Source organism: Chaetodon trifascialis, chromosome 15, assembly GCF_039877785.1.
Source record: "Chaetodon trifascialis isolate fChaTrf1 chromosome 15, fChaTrf1.hap1, whole genome shotgun sequence".
In the NCBI taxonomy this organism is placed as follows: Eukaryota; Metazoa; Chordata; class Actinopteri; order Chaetodontiformes; family Chaetodontidae; genus Chaetodon; species Chaetodon trifascialis.
Window position 1 is genome coordinate 22179272 of NC_092070.1, and position 16023 is coordinate 22195294.

Genomic DNA, 16023 nt, shown 5'->3' on the forward strand with positions numbered 1-16023 from the left:
GGAAATGATACATGTTGGTTTTTAATGTGAACAGTCCGACCGTGTGTAAAATGAACATTCATACCTTCATACACTAAAACTGGAAAGCATTTACTTATTGCATTTCATTTGTTTTTAATCAGGGAACAACTTTTTGGACAGCTTGTCTTAAAGGCTGTCCTTTAGTTTTGGTGTCCAGTTTTTTTTTCCCCTGGTCTTATTTTAGTTAAATTTCAGTTTGAAGTTCACGGTCCAGGTCTGGAGGCGAAGTTTGACTTCTTAAATGCTTAAAAACATCAGTATGAAGCATAAATCAAGGGTGTCCTCTCAATGCTGTCTCACCTGTATTACCTGTAAACCAGATGGAGGCTGTTCATGGAGCTTGTCCTGATCAGCTTACTTAAAGTTTCACAGAACCAAACTCCGATAACCTACAACACATTCTCAAAGCTGTGAGGTCCTCTTTGTTCTGGATAGGGACATCTTGACATTTCTTGGTTCTTTGGTTCAGATGGCTGTTTTTCGGGACACAAACACCGGATCAATGCTGCCGCTTGGTGGCCATTTTTAGTAATGCAAGTGTCAGCTTGCATTCTGGTCTATTAATAACTAGTGCTGAAGCTGTATTTGAGCAACAGTCTTGCGAGCTGTGTCCTCAACATTTGGATTCTCCTTGTAATATTTACAGTATTTTGTTTCAGTAAAGCTGATTTAAATTAAGAGAGTTTTTACTTGACGGCAGCTTTGACCCCTGTGACCCCCCAGTGAAGGGTGAGTAAAAGCTGTTGGCTGACATTTCTCTGAACAGCCCGGTGCTTCAGACCCTGTGGCTTTAGGGACTTTTCTGCTTGGACTTCTGGCTCAGATCAAACAGGGAAATTGTCGAGTGTCTAACCTGTCGTCTTTGTACGTCGTCTCTAATGTTAATCTTTGATCTTTGCGGTGGGTTGTCTTTAAGGTGCCATGTCAAAGGACACCTTTCCGTTCAGCTCTACCTCACTGCGTTCTCTGAGACTGGAGCAGGAGTTTCAGGAGTGGGAGGATGCTCGGCGAGCTTTGGCTCAAAGGAGAGCCATGACCAGGGCCCCGCTGCCCCGGGCCCCCAGGCCTCCTCCCAGGCAGCAGCGCCTCCAGGAGGTCCGGGCCCCTCCGTCCCAGGTCCGGTGCAGGGACACGGCCATCCACAACACCTTCATGTGTGGGGATATGAAAGGAGTGTACGCCGTGCTGAAGGACCCTGGGATGGTCAACGCCCTGATGGAGACAGTGCATGAGGAGATGGTGTGGACTCCAGAGATGGGTATGAGTTCAAGGCCTCTTTCTGATGATCTTATATAAATGCGAATAATGCTCGGCAGCCTTTCTGTTCCTCCGCCAGGCATGTGGACGCTGAGCTCCAAGGTGAAGCAAACTTCAGCGTTACGTCTGGCCGCCAGCAGAGGACACGCAGGATGTGTGGAGGAGCTGCTGTTTCGTGGGGCTGAGGTGAACGCTGACCCCGGAGGAAACGCCGCCCTCCACGATGCCTGCATAGGCGGCCATGCTGTTTGCGTCCAGCTGCTGCTTTCTCACGGAGCAGAGCCTGATCTGCCAGCTGCAGACGGCAGCGCTCCTCTTCACCTCTGCACATCTGCCCAGTCATTCCAGTGAGTGCTAAAGGAGCTGACAACTAACCACTTCTACTATATATTACCAATATATATTATCAATAATAGGTTCTCTACTAGCCCCAGTTTCATCACTGGGACAACATTCATCTTTAAAAGTAATATCCTCCTGTTATAGTAATAAAAGTTGTATTATAAAAACCTAATTTTCTTATAATAAGACAAACGGCTTGCCAAGAATGTGAGGAAATTATATTTTTTCGACACTTTGAGAGAAATCACTTCAAAAAATCACCAAAACAACTGAAGCAGCAGCAGCAGCTTGGCTTTATTTTATTTAAACTAACGTTAAAGAGAGAAGACTTGGGATGAACTGATGCTGATGCTGGCACACGGTGGGATGAGAATATGTGCCTTTTGTTCCAGGTGTGCCCAGTTGCTGTTGGAGGGAGGCGCCGAGGTCAACGTGAGGATGAGGGAGTCCAGGCTGACACCTCTGCACGTGGCTGCACGGCGAGGCCTGGACGAGCACGTGGAGCTCCTCCTCAGCCACGGAGCAGATGTGCTGGCCACAAATCGAGAAGGCGAGACCCCTCTGAACGCTGCGTGCTCCGGCGCTGAGAGGCCCTCTGAGGCCGGCCGCTATTTACGTGTGGTTCAAAAGCTGCTGGATGCAGGAGCTGATCCCAGAACTGCAGGCAGGAAGCAGCACACCCCCCTGCACAATGCCTGTGCAAACTGCAGCCCCCGGATTGTCAACCTTCTCCTGCAGCATGGAGCTAAGGCAGATGTTGCCAACTGTGCAGGATACACACCAATGGACTGTCTGTTACAGGTAGGACTGGGTGGATGTTAAGGCAAAGATCTGACATTTACAAACTAGAACATACTGATCAAGCAGAGATTTTTTTTTTTTTACCGCAGTGGCATAAACACATTTCTGCTTGTTCCTTAAGGTGGTTGAAGATTATCCGGACCAGCAACCGGAAGAAATAGCACGGTGGCTTCTGAACCATGGAGCAAAGCCTGTTTCCCCGAAGGTTAGATAAAGCAACCGCACTGACAGAATGTGATACCACACATGAAAAATGAGCTGGTTTCTAATGCACACCAGGTAAACAGGTGAGCAAATGGTTAAAGAATACAAATAAAAGGTAAAACAAGAAAAAAAACTACTAGTGAGGGGAGGTATAATGGAAAAAAGGCTCGCTTTGACTGGTTTCTTTAACATCCTCTCCTGTATTCAGTCCGCTTTTCAAGGAAATTCTTTAAAAAGTTGGACAGATTTGACACTTTGCTGTCCTCTCAGCAGACGCTGAAGCAGTGTGTCCTCTCTGCTGCCACTCTGGAGGTGATGCTGAACTCGTATACCTCCATCCCGCCCTGTGACTGGATGGACTCTCTATCCGCTCAGATTCATGAGGTGAGCTGTCAGCGGCGTTAAATCCTCTCTTGGTTACGGTCCAGTGCTTCAGTGTTTTTGTTTGTCCCTGTCCGCTTCAGGATCACCGGGCTTTCTTCGACTTGGTGCGTCAGCGGAGCGGTCAGCCTCGCTCTCTGCAGCATCTCTGTCGATGTGCTTTACGCCTGCGGCTCGGAGCCCGATGTTACTCAGCAGTCAGTAAACTGGACATTCCCAGCTCTGTGAGGGATTACCTGCTGCTGTGTAATGATGGGACCCTCCACTGACTTCACATTGTATTTATATTTTTAACAATATGGTGCCTTTACTAACTAACATTCTTAACATGAAATACTTTTAGTGGGATTCTTTTGTTTGGTAATTTGTACTTTCTTTAAGAATATACAAATAAACAACTTTTCCTGTTCCTGTTATTATTTATTACTTTAAATTTATTTATCCTTAATTTATATTGCATTTCAGAGTTGATACTATTATTTTAATAAAAAAATAGCATTATTGATGCATGAAAGTACAATAAAAACTAATGGTTATAACTTATAGTTATTATATGCATAGACTCGAACACAATGCACACAAATGGAAAAACATGTTGAACTCAGAACAACAGTGATAGTAATATTAGCTGAATGCATCTCGCTTCTACTTTAAGTCAGGATTCATATTAAATTTCAGATCACACATGAAATCAGTGAAATCATGAGATCAGTGTGCAAATACATGCTAATGTATGCTTGACACTTTTAATACTTCTTGCTGTAAGTGTATATTTTCAGTGTTTTTACATCGATGTGGCTTCACAAACTGAAAAGATGTGAATACTTCTTCAGCCACTGCTTCAAATCTCTAAATCGCCAGCCCACCACAGAATGATTGCACTCCATCTCTAGCTGTTACTGTAAGAGCCAGAGGGGCTGCAGGCGTGACCCGTTTCCAAAACACGCGCCCCCGTTGACCCGCAATGACGCGGTGACGTCACGCCGTCACGTCGCCTCTGTGTTTATTATGTGGTTGTTAACAGCAGCTACTAACTAGCGTTGAGCGTCGTCTTCAAACATGCTCTGATTTTCCAGCTGGCAGGTAAGCTCGTACGATATCCACGCAGGTAAAGCGCACGGACGTCCACGCGGCCCCCGCCTTCGCTCTGAAAACTGTCGGCGACAAAACAAATCGAGCGGCGAGAGGCGTAAAACAGTCGAAGGTCGTTTTTCAGCTAGCAAAGCAGGCTAGCCTGCAAGCTAACTTAGCTCGCTAACAGCAGCGTAAACTAAGTTACAGTAGAAGTTCGCGACGCAGAAGATGAGGTTGAATAACAGCTGATACTTTGTTTTAAAGGGCTGAATGTCGAGTACAATGAGAAAAGTCTGTTTCACTGTGAACAGCTGGCTGTTTGGATGTAGCTTCACCGCTATAAGGCTCAGCTGTTGGCCAGCCCTGAAAGCTGCTGCGGATCGATATGTTGAGTAACTTTCATCCTGCATAACAGCAAAGACTTCCTCGTGATAATACCTCGTAAAGCGATTACTGTTTATCTGCAGCAATCCTATTTATAATCTAACATCTATATGCAGCACGGAGCTTTGAAACGCTCTTTATAGTGTGCTTGTATGTGAAGACACCCGAGGGTTGTGCAACCTCACGGATGTCTTGTTAAAGTAGCTTTGTCCTGATGTGCAGGGGCTCAGTTTACTGAATCTACATACATTTTTTTTTGGTATAACAGTTTTATTGTGCGATTATAAAGGTTTATAAGCAAGTTATTACGAAATAGCAATGTTTTGTGCAGCCATCATAAAGCCTATTTGTGGGCTGTGTGGATAAATCTAATGTCTTCTCTCATATGTTTATGTAATAAACAATGAATGTCAACTATTGTAATAATCCTCATGTTATGTGATGGTTAAATGAAAATCTTTAGGTTTTTGGTGTCGATAAACTTCACTTGACTTCCAGCTTCTGTCTGCCGTGTTCTTACTGACTTCAGGCTCGGAGGACAGAGATGGCAGTGTGTGCACTGACCATGTTGGATGGGATGGAGGATGAGGTGACAGCGGCAGGTGGCGCGTTGCTTCTGGCCCTGGCCCTCGTCCTGGCTTGGCTCTCGACCCACGTGGCCGACCGGGGAGACCACATACTGGGCACGATCCTCACCGTGGGCGCTCATGCCTCTCTGATCGGACTGGGAGGCCACGACAGCTACAGTGGAGGGCCTCCCAGCGCTGACGCCCCTGAACAGCAGACTCCTCCGCCTTCGCAGGAGAACAAGCCGGATGACGGCGAGCCGGGAACTGAGAGAGGAGAGGGTGAGGGGACAGGGGAGGGAGCTGAGGGGGTCAGGACAGATCTGCTGCTGGACATACAGAGCAAACAACCACAGGCTGGAAGGCTGCACACTTCAGATGAGGAGGATGATGATGAGGAGGAGGATGACGATGATGAGCTGGAGGAGGAAGATAAAAAGATTATAAACCATATCCCACTGTTGTCCAGCACTATTTCCCCCACCACTACCACCTGCATCTCTGTCCGCCTGAAGTTTTTAAATGACACGGAGGAGGTGGCTGTTGTAGAGCCGCAGGATACAGTGGGAGGACTGAAAAGGTCGGTAAAACCTCCCCAAACCTACAGACTTCAAACATAGATCGTTAAATGAGTCATTTTATATTTTGGGAAATACGCCTCGGTGCTTTCAGAGAGTTGGATGCGAAGGCCGATGCCACTCTCACGTCTGTGCGCTGAACATAAAGCAGCCATCAGACAGTTAGCTTAGCTGAACACATGGACTGGAAACAGCTAACCTGGCTCTGCTGATTAACATGTCTTGTTCTTCTTGAAGTTTTTAAAAAGGTAACCAGCGGAGAATGCAGGTCCAAGAGAGAGACCCCTGCCATTTTAACACTTCGGATTTTATCAAATTGGCATCAGAGGTGATAAAATCCACCTACCAGTGTTGAAACTTTTTGGGCAGAGCCGGGCTAGCTGTTCCCCCTGCCTCCAGTCTTTTGCTAGGCTAAGCTAACCAGCTAACAGAGTGGTATCATTGTTCCCATCTGACTTTCTGCAAGAAAGAGTGTTCCCCTAAATGCTGCACGACTCCTTTAATACATCATCTAACAGCTTTTCTTTCTCGTCTCTCTTCCTCTCCAGTAAATACTTCTCAGGTCGGGAGCATCAAATAAAACTTATCTACCAAGGCCAGCTGCTCCAGGATCCCAAGAGGACTCTGTTATCCTTAAACATCACACACAACAGCGTGATCCACTGCCACGTCTCCCAGACCCTGCACGAGGCTGCTGCAGAGGAAGGGGCTCAGCCTGGGGCCGGAGCAGGAGTCAGGTCTGGGGTCTCTGGAGGATTCAGGGCTGCTGGCGTGGCCATCAGCACTGGCAGCCTGGTGGTGCCTGTGTTTGTGGTGATACTGGCTGTGGTTTGGTACTTCCGCATCAACTACAGGCAGTTTTTCACCGCGCCTGCGACCATTTCCCTGGTGGGAGTCACTGTGTTCTTCAGCTTTCTGATATTTGGGATGCACAGCCGCTGAAAGGCAGAGAGAGAGAGCACGTGCCTACAGCTGAATTTCGTGAGGTAAAATAAAAATAACTCCAGCAGTGGGCGGCGCCTGGAAACTCAGACTAATCAAAAAAGGGGCTTGGCGCAGAGGCCACAGGTGATTGGATCCTGCAGAGCGTGAAGGAGTGCGTAGGTGGCGAGGTGAGCCTGTCCGTGCATGAAGCAGGATAAAAAAAAAAAAAAACCAGACGAGTGATTGTTAACGTGAGGTAAATAATAATCTGCTGTGAGTGAAGTTCAGCTGAAACAGTTTAGCTTCTCCTCAAACATGACTTAGTGGTTCACACCATATTTAATCACACTCTCTCTCTCGTCTGCTCTCGTGTTGTTGCTAAAGATTTACTTTCCCGTGCGGCATTGTTTTCGAAGCCATTGTTTCTGTGTTAAAAAGAACTAAAATTTACAGATAGATGCAAGAATCTAAGATCTTTTGGAAGCAGTCACTGTTGTGCTGTGTGTGCCAGTTTAAATCTTCACCATCATTTTGTGTTATCTGAATGATTCACGCTCCGTGTAAGCAAACCTGGACCGTGCAGCTGCCTCAGCGCTAGGCTAAACGTTTCTTACTCTGTCGCTCAAAAACTGTTGCTTTGTAGAAATAGGCTAATTTAAATAATCACTAGACACGACAATAGACACTTTTTTGAGAGGATAATGTAAATATATTGTGTATTTTCTGTAAATAAAATGATAGAACGAATCCGATGAACCTGCATCTGGCACTTAAAGATTTGGAGGGGGGCTGGACTGCTCTGGCTTCAGTGATGTCTCAAATTAAAGCATTTCAAACCAAACCTGTTTCTGTGTGTTTGCAGTCTACACAGCTGAGCCTCTGGGTGGGGTTTGTGTTTATTTATATACAAACACCAGAAAAATCTACCACATTACGTTCATACACAACAGTCATTCCCACAGGCACAGATTTGTGCTCGTGTACTGGAAAGTCACGACATCGCCTTCTTTGTTATTGCACTCGTACTGCACAGAAACACGGAGCCACAAGAGAACGTCAGCTGTTAGCTTCATCCACGAATGGCGGCCAAAGAATCTAATATCGAGCAAACAACCGTTCGTTTGTCGTTAGTGCACATCACAAGACTTTACTGAAAAAGATTCAAAGGGCACGTTCAAAGTTACTACAGACCTGAACAGAAAGGTGGAAATATGAATCGTACTGGAAGTTAAATCAAGGTTTGACAGATCGCCACATTCATGACATTTGAGACATACAACTAAATGCACTCAACTTTAGGGACTGTATGGAAATAACTGGGGTGGGGAGGGGGCTGAATCTTTCTATTCCTTTCTTCATTCTTGGAGAAAAAAGGAATACCCCTACTCCAAAACCTGGGAATAAAATACTGACAAACACAAAAATATGGTGACTATTCGAGTCATTAAATATGGCTCCACAGCTTCTTTAAAACTGCTTTTCTCCACCGTTTACCCCGAATAATTTTCATACAGTGCCAAAGTTTTACAGTGAAAACATCATCTCTGCACTTCAGACTCTACAATGATATCTGCCACAGTGAAGAGTTGGATTTATGAAGCCAGTTTATAAGAAAAATGCTTCTCTAAGACATCGACTGTGAAAAGTATGAGTCTTACAACTTTAACACGACACACTGCTGGCTGCAGACTGACCAGTCATAATTATGAATAACAAACCGCAGCGCTGATCCGCTGAACGTACGATGTGATCTGTGAGCAGAGACCGAGTTAAAACACAGGTTTCGTAATGAGGAAAGAAAGTTAGGTTGCATTCATGATTACTTTTCCATCTCGCACATCATGTTCTGTACATGTGCCCCAGAAGCCTACTGGCCCATCCAACATCAAAATCTGCATTTGCACACAGATAATACACACACAGCATCACTGCGTAGGCACTGACAAATAAAACCTTAAATATATCGTTGATGTAAACAAAAGAAAGTTAAATATTTAAAATGGCACGCATACTTTCACAGAAATGTCACATTCAAGGATGCATAGTCTTATGAAAATAGATGATTACGCACACACACGCTCTATCTGCTCACACACGCTCACACACACACACACACACACACACACACTACACGACAAAGTGACGTTCACACTGAATGTCAGCATCCAGGGGCACTCACACACACAACTGTGCAATACAATGCTCGAATTAAAAAGCCACTGATGAGCGCTCCAGTATACGCGAGTCAAGTGTCCACATGTCTGCTCAAAACAGATCCAAGAACTCAGAGTCTAGAAAGGGGGACGGGTCACAGGACCACCAACACTGACAGAGTACCTGCAGGTGTCACAGAGCCCAATTTAAGACTTCTCTGAGCTTTGGAAAGTTTGGGGCCAAGAAAAAGTCTTTTCTGGAAATTAGGAGAGCTAAATGGAGTGCAGCCCTCAGTAATATCAACTCCACCTGTGACTTTCCTGCTCTGTCATGAAAAAGGGATTAAAAGAGATGGACTGATTTAAGACAAATCCTACAGCTGCTTAAAGTAGATGATCAAAAGCACGTGAACACCCAAGTGCTTTGTCGTCTGGAGCTGTTTTCTTGGTAACATGATGCCATTTCTTGATAATAATGTGCTTCCAGCTTGGTTTTTGAAGAGCCTGACTGGCCTGTGCAGAGCCCTGAACCAAACCCCATCCAGCACCTTAGAGATGACCTGGAACACCGACTGCGAGCCAGACCTTATCACCAAACATCGGTGGCTGAACCTGCAGGTACTCTGATTGGACTCTGTGACCAATCACAGTTTTTAGAACGCTTTGTTCGTAATTCAGAAGGACAAATATCCATTAAATGCCTGATTTGTTGAGGCTGAATCAGTAAGAACTACTAAGTCAAGTCTGATCCCGTCCTGTTGAGGCCTGGAAACGCAGCTATGAAAGGAAGGACGTCACAGAGGAGGCCAGAGCTGCTCTGACAGGAAGGTTTACTCTAGTTTAAGTCATCATAGATGCTGGAAATAGAAGGTGCTGAGAGTTTGGGCCTCTTTTTTTTGGTCGATAAGCTGATATTACTCTGAGAGCTGCTGCTGCTGCTGCCGCCGCCTCCGGTCAGACTTCCTCCTCCTCCTCCTCCTCCTCCTCCTCCTCCTCCACTGCTCAAACCAACAGACGTCCTCTTCTTCTTCTTGGGCCTTCTTGAATCTGAATGGTTGGTGCCTGTGTGAGGGACAGAAAACGCATTTATCGACCGTCTTCACCGTTCATCACAACATGACCTTCAGTGTTCGCCGTGTTGCTTCCTCACTGGCTTTGGACGAGGCGGAGTCAGTGGGTGAAATATCGGGGGAGTCCTCCCACTGCAGGCGGCTCATCAGGGTCTGTCCGTCTGGAATGTCAAAGCTGTCGTTCTCCACAGCAGCGTCTGCATCAGGCAGCGACGGCCTATTACAGGAAACCCAGACGGAGAATAAGCTGAGAACGAGCACGCAGGAATTAAAACGTCTACGGATTTCTAATATTACAGGCACAGAGTCAATGATCTCTGCCGGTGACGAGCTGAGGGGTCTTACAGACTGTCTGACATACGTATAACTACCATTTTTCAATAAAAGCTCCTCACAAAAGTCTGTTCTCTCCTTCAGCCAATGCCACCACTGTGTGGACACTGGGTTCAGGATATCATCCTTTACATTCAGCAAGAAAATATTTGGTACTTCCTTATTTATCTGTTTAGTTTTGGCTTTTTTTATTCTTCAGTCCTTTTGGATTAGCAATTGTTTCATGCAACAGTATTTCTCCAGTGCAATCCAACATATGACGTTAATAGTTTTCTCATAATACTGCCAATAGTAGCTGGCTGTAACGACTTAATTTCCTCAGTGGGATCAATATAGTCTTAACTTATTTATGGTCTTACTGTATATATATATATATATATTTGTTTCATATGTTCTGTGTGTTCAACTAAATATGTTACAAATACACAAGAAAACATTCATGATGCTGCTGATAAGCTGGTCAGTAACCGTGTTTTGGTAATCTTTAGTACACTTTCAACCCAAATTTCAACCATGTGATAATCTGAATTTCTGAATGAACATGTCAGCCTCTCTAAAGCGTGACCTGTGATGTGGGCTTTGTGGTTGAAAGTTACATGTGCAGGTGGCATAAAACTGCCTTCATGAATTATGCAGGCAGCACCACAGAGTTTGGTGAATCACCCGTCACATGATGGTTAGTACATGTGCTCCTGCACTGAGACCCAGTATGGTCCAGGGAAAACACTGGTGGTAATGGCTGACCTTCTTTAAGGGTCAAAGGCCACAGAGCACTCAGCCCCCCTTCAGCTGCAGAGTTCACACCTCTGTTAGAGGACAGACTCAACACTGACCAGCAGCGCTGCTCTGCTCCTCTCTGGCAGCAAACACCTGCACCACGAGGGTCACAACACTCATTCAGACATGACGCTGGTTAAATACAGCTGTGCACGAGAGGGGGGGGTAAGGAAGGGGACAGGGCACACTCACGCGGACGGCCCCAGGAGGAACACCCTGACGGCCCTCCTCTGTTCGTCCGTGTGCTGGGGACATCTCTGAGACCTGGTGGGACACAAGGTGGCATTACACATCCCTAACTGACGGCCGCCCACAGCACACAGCTCCACGCATCGCCCTGCATGCACACGGCCACAGTGGGACGGACTGCTGCGGACACAACCAGTGACCAATCAGGGGGAAGAGCAGCAATGAGGTGTTAAAGGGATTAAATGTTAAGATTGGTCACTGACTGGGTCCTCCACGATCTGATCGAAAACGTCTCTGTGTAATTGTTGTTGCAGAGATCTTTGCAGAATTTGGGCTTTCAATCACAACAATGAGTTGCCACCTGTGTACCCGAGTTAGTCCCGACACACATGATCACTTTCATGAGTACACGGATGAAGCTGATCATGTTTCCAGAATCAGCTTCACACAATTTTTATGATGTTTCACAGCAGGGCTGAACTGAGGGACACGAAGACACTGACCTCAGAATTTGGATTAAATAACAAAGCGACACCATCACAAGGTCAGGTGTGACAGGCCTGAAAGTCTTCTGCATCATCCAGACATTAGCGCCACAGAAAGGGCAAGTTTCATCAGCAGTCTGTCTATGAGCCAGTGGATTGTTCAGTAATTACCTGGTACACATCTTCTTGGTGTGCTCAGAGATCACTCCGCATTGCTGTGGAAACAAACACGACTTTAAAGATCAACATCTATCCAATCCAAACAAGTCAGAGCAGCAACACAGTGAGAACGCTGACATGATGGGGCACATTTATGTTGCTCACCGTCGTTAAAAGGGATCTGACTTCATCAGGGCCTAACGTTTCATAACTGATGCCAGTATTATAGTTGTACTGAAAAGAAAGACAGACCAGGAGACATCATCAATACTCTGCACTGTACAACAGAAGACAGACAACTCTGTGATCTTACAGGCAGAAAGAACAAAAGGAGGATTTGTCACCTTGTAAGTCTCCGAACTGACGCTGCTCACAAGCTCACCTGGAGGAAAAAAACAGACCTGTTGTTCCACTTCATATATACCACTTTTTATCCTCTTATTTGCATGATCTTAACGTCGCAGTTAGATTCATCAAATCATGAAAACTGGACTATAAAACGTCGGGCAGATGGCTGCACATCACGACCAACAAGGTTTCCAACCACTCCACCTTATATACCTGGAAACCAGCTTGCAGCTCATCAGATATCTTTCGCTCCTCCTTTACTAACAGAACTCTCCTGCTGCATAAAACCCTCCTAAAACCACAAACTGGTTTAAGGTTCATGTCAAACTTAAACCTTTAACTCAACAGCACAGGAGCACTGAATTGTTTAACTCGTATAACCTCTGCACACTACACTGTGGTTGACATTAGACAGCAGGTGTCCATATTCTACTTCCTGTTCCTGATCCTCCAGCCACCTGGCACCAAAGCAGCAGTTTCAGCCCAGAATCAGTTAAAACACAGACACCACATTCAGAAACACCACCAATACACTAGAAACCAAATGCCAGACAGACTCACCATTTTTATGTTTTATAGATTTGGATCTTCTTGGGGAATTCTGGTTCTGCACAGAGAAAATCACTCAGATTAGATTCACCTTCTTACATGCTTTAAAAAAAGAAAATGTACTCTAACATCATCTGTAAGAGGTAAATCAAGTGAGAAGATGTACCTTATCTGACTTTCTCTTCTTGGCTGTAACATGGAAATAAGAAGTTTGTTCATTATGTGGAAGCTACCTGGATGCAGAGTGCTCAGGCGGCACAGAGTAAATGAAAGTTAAAGCATTTTCAATCGCTCACCTTTCTTCTCTGCCCCGTACGACCAGTCGTTATCATTGAGGTCATCATTATCTTCCTGATCACTCTCTGATTTGCTCATGTTATTATTGCTGGCAAGCCTGTTAAAAGGTACAAAATAAACAATCTAATCAGCTGTTCGTGCCCGTTCTGGATCCGAACAACCTGACTGACCTTTACTGACCGACCTGCGGCTGGCGATGCGGCTGCTGTTGCGCCCCATGCCGAGGCATTTCTCCAAGTGCGGGGCGAAGCGAGAAGCTGCGATCAATCGTTTGCAGTTCGGACACTCGCACTCTTTGTTTTTCCACTGATTGTACACCTGGCCAAATATGTCCACTCCTGGCTGATCCACAATTTCTGGATGAATCACAAAGAAAATACTGTAAGGAAACACACCAAAGACAGATGAGAGGCCCAGCGGACCAAAGCAAACCGAAAGCCGCGGCACCAACCGAACTCCTTCATGCTCTCTTGGTCCGTTTCATCCAGGAAGAAATAGCCCTGCTTCACAGCACGATGTACCTCAAAACACAGGCCCAAACAGGCGTCTTCCACCAGCTCAGAGTAGATGTCATGGACCAAGGCCTGCAAGACAAAACACGGTAAGATCATTCAAAAACAAACTGGAACTGGACGCCACTCAAAACAGATGAAAGCAGTAACAATCACACATCTTCACTCACCTCCAGCTTGGTGTTGTCTGGGCCTGACAGGGGCATATCCTCCATTTTCATTTGAAAATCTGTATGGGAAATCTTGATCGCAAGGTAATGAGATGCTGATCTGCAAATTTTCAACAGACAGAAAATAAACTTAGCCTTCATGAAAAAACAAACAATGGTCCAGTTTATGAATCAAACTGATTGTCAAAAACCTACTTTTAAAACAGTTTCCGACACTTGTTGCAGATTTGTCTTCATTCTGTTGTCCAGAACAAAACATAGAAGTTAATTAATGTCACTGCTTTTCTTTGAGTAAACATTTAAAGCTATCTTCACTGTTGATTGAGCGGTTGATTATTTTCCCAGGTAATCAATTAGTTTAGTCTATAAAATGTCAGAAAATGTCGATCAATGTTTCCCATCGGCCAAGATGACATCCTTTATTGCCTTTTTTTATCCACTACCCAAAAATATTCAGTTTACTGAGATACAGGAGTGAAGAACAAGACGATATTCACATCTAAGGAGGTGGAATCAGTGAGTTTCGACTTTTTAAAATATTACCAAACCGATTCATTAATTAACAACACAACTGCTGATTAATTTCTGATAACTAATCGATTAATCGTTGCACCCCCTATTTGAGCACACACACGTCAACCCTCAGTCAGGACATACTAGTCGTGATTAACATTTTATCAGACGCATCATCATATTTGTTAAATCATTGCGACGCAACCGGCGATTTCCATTCTTCCATGCTTCATCTTACTGCGTCAGGTGAGGTTAGCAGAGACACGATGAGTTTTTATTTACACCACAAACACTGAAAGAACAGCTTCGTTTTAACCATGAAACACTGATGCAACAAACATTGTCGACGGCTAGCTAACGTTAATAGGAAAAGAAGAACCGAGCGACAGGATTGACTAACAGTTGTTAGCAAACTGTTCAACGTCGACCGTCATTACTTTTAACTGTGAGCATTTGTTAGCTAGCGCTGCTGCTCTGCTAGCTAGCTGAAGAAAACGCGTTTGTGGCACACTGACGCTAAATACTCGATTATTTTGTAGTCACGTTGTCTGTTCAATTTTACGAAAACAGTTTCCTCTTACCCTGCCATACCAAAACTCAGCCTGAGCCAGGCAGTTTCTGTGAGGGAGACAACAACATCACCGTGTCAGTCCACAGAAAATGCGCTAACGAGAAGTCCGTCAGACATTCATCCTTTCATCGCCGGTGAAACTAAATCCTCGGTTAAAGCGTTTGTTGTCGCAGGTGTCGGTTAAGAAAACGATACAAACCCGCTTGACACCGAGAACCAGGCGTACCAAACGAGCCCACGTACAACCCAACAGAAAAATACAACTGACTTCCGGGTTTAACCTCAAAAATAAAAGCCTTGCCTCTGAGGATGAGCGGACAAAGCTGAGGTGAGACGGACAAACAATGCAAATCATTACCAGAGGTGGCAGAAGCACTCAGGTTTTTACAAAAGTGGCAATAGCACTGTAACAATACTGCCAAGTACAAGTTTTACAAGTACAAGTAAAAGTCTTACATTAAAGATAAGCAGCCTATTATCAGCAAAGCCTATTTAAAATATCAGAAGTAAAAGTACTTGTTGGACATAATGTTCCCAGTTTGCAAAATATAATTCATCGTAATGAAGTAAACTCCTAAACTGCCAGCTACAACATTCAATCACCAGTCTTAAAGTATCAGTAATATTATGATGGGTTATTGTTGCTCACAGGGGCTATTTTTCTGCACAACAAGTATTTTTTGCCTCAGAGATTTTGAATTCAGACAGGATTTGCAGTTGTCCGTCTTCTATTAAAAATGTATGTTCTGTCTCCTACATAAGTGGAAAAATAAATACAAACATCCCTCAAGATGATTCAGTCCAATACAACTGCGTACTGCTGTTGAATCGTATTGATGTAATATCATTTTATGTTGATGTTCATGTAATTTCCCACCCATTGTCATCATACTCACATATTTAAATGTCACCAAAAGCATCCTACACACGTGCTTCTCAGATGTCTCTGCTAGCCTTACTCCATCTATATTTAGCCAATAAAAGCTGTGGTTGCTAGGAGACCTTGTGTGACGTAGCTCGGGCCCTGTTGATTTTATTTTGAAGGTACACTCAGTATGCTTCCGGTGTTGCAGACGAACTTGACGCAGGCCTGGGACTTTTACCGTCCACTTTAAGGCGTCAGCAGATGAACATGAGATTATATCTGTGATCTTACCATCTGTGATCATTTGGTTGTGCCTGAGCGGTTGAATGAGGTCATCGTTAGAAATAATGCGCACTGTATGGCCAAAAGTATATGGACACCTAAACCTTACATCCTATTTGATTGTAACCCGTCAAACCAAAACCACGTGTGTTACTCTGCTGCTGTGACAGCTTCTGCTCCTCTGTGAAGCCTTTCCACCAGATTTTGGTACCTGGCTG

General features: G+C 44.9%; 3 protein-coding genes across 4 annotated transcripts; 2 read left to right on the forward strand and 1 right to left on the reverse strand.

The window, feature by feature from the left end:
- The first annotated feature begins 942 nt into the window (after positions 1-942).
- asb16 (ankyrin repeat and SOCS box containing 16) lies at positions 943-3275 on the forward strand. Its single transcript, XM_070981956.1, has 6 exons — positions 943-1279; positions 1358-1625; positions 2013-2421; positions 2543-2626; positions 2899-3009; positions 3090-3275. The coding sequence occupies exons 1-6, from the start codon at positions 943-945 to the stop codon at positions 3273-3275; spliced, it is 1395 nt and encodes a 464-aa protein (XP_070838057.1).
- A 711-nt stretch (positions 3276-3986) lies between these two features.
- On the forward strand, positions 3987-7370 carry tmub2 (transmembrane and ubiquitin-like domain containing 2). The gene is made up of 3 exons (XM_070980789.1): positions 3987-4089; positions 4994-5610; positions 6157-7370. The coding sequence occupies exons 2-3, from the start codon at positions 5009-5011 to the stop codon at positions 6548-6550; spliced, it is 996 nt and encodes a 331-aa protein (XP_070836890.1). The 5' UTR covers positions 3987-4089; positions 4994-5008; the 3' UTR covers positions 6551-7370.
- Positions 7371-7390: 20 nt separating this feature from the next.
- atxn7l3a (ataxin 7 like 3a) lies at positions 7391-14919 on the reverse strand. Of its 2 annotated transcripts, XM_070980787.1 has the most exons (14): positions 14669-14919; positions 13770-13812; positions 13575-13674; positions 13344-13476; positions 13077-13248; positions 12892-12989; positions 12762-12784; positions 12608-12653; positions 12043-12080; positions 11864-11932; positions 11711-11754; positions 11058-11129; positions 9836-9972; positions 7409-9747 (listed from the first exon to the last, which is right to left on the reverse strand). In XM_070980787.1, the coding sequence occupies exons 3-14, from the start codon at positions 13623-13625 to the stop codon at positions 9521-9523; spliced, it is 1110 nt and encodes a 369-aa protein (XP_070836888.1). In that variant the 5' UTR covers positions 13626-13674; positions 13770-13812; positions 14669-14919; the 3' UTR covers positions 7409-9520. The 2 variants fall into 2 exon arrangements, with proteins under 2 accessions (XP_070836889.1, XP_070836888.1); XM_070980788.1 differs by lacking the exon at positions 11058-11129 and having other exon boundaries at positions 7391-9747; positions 14669-14897.
- Between the last annotated feature and the right edge of the window lie 1104 nt (positions 14920-16023).

Coding starts and splice junctions, on each gene's coding strand:
- asb16 (XM_070981956.1), top strand. CDS start 943: ATGTCAAAGGACACCTTTCCGTTCAGCTCTACCTCACTGCGTTCTCTG. Junction 1,626..2,012: donor ACATCTGCCCAGTCATTCCA/GTGAGTGCTAAA, acceptor CTTTTGTTCCAG/GTGTGCCCAGTTGCTGTTGG. Junction 2,627..2,898: donor CAAAGCCTGTTTCCCCGAAG/GTTAGATAAAGC, acceptor TCCTCTCAGCAG/ACGCTGAAGCAGTGTGTCCT.
- tmub2 (XM_070980789.1), top strand. CDS start 5,009: ATGGCAGTGTGTGCACTGACCATGTTGGATGGGATGGAGGATGAGGTG. Junction 5,611..6,156: donor ACAGTGGGAGGACTGAAAAG/GTCGGTAAAACC, acceptor CTTCCTCTCCAG/TAAATACTTCTCAGGTCGGG.
- atxn7l3a (XM_070980787.1), bottom strand. CDS start 13,625: ATGAAAATGGAGGATATGCCCCTGTCAGGCCCAGACAACACCAAGCTG. Junction 12,785..12,891: donor GTACGGGGCAGAGAAGAAAG/GTGAGCGATTGA, acceptor TCCATGTTACAG/CCAAGAAGAGAAAGTCAGAT. Junction 12,654..12,761: donor AGAAGAGAAAGTCAGATAAG/GTACATCTTCTC, acceptor TTCTCTGTGCAG/AACCAGAATTCCCCAAGAAG.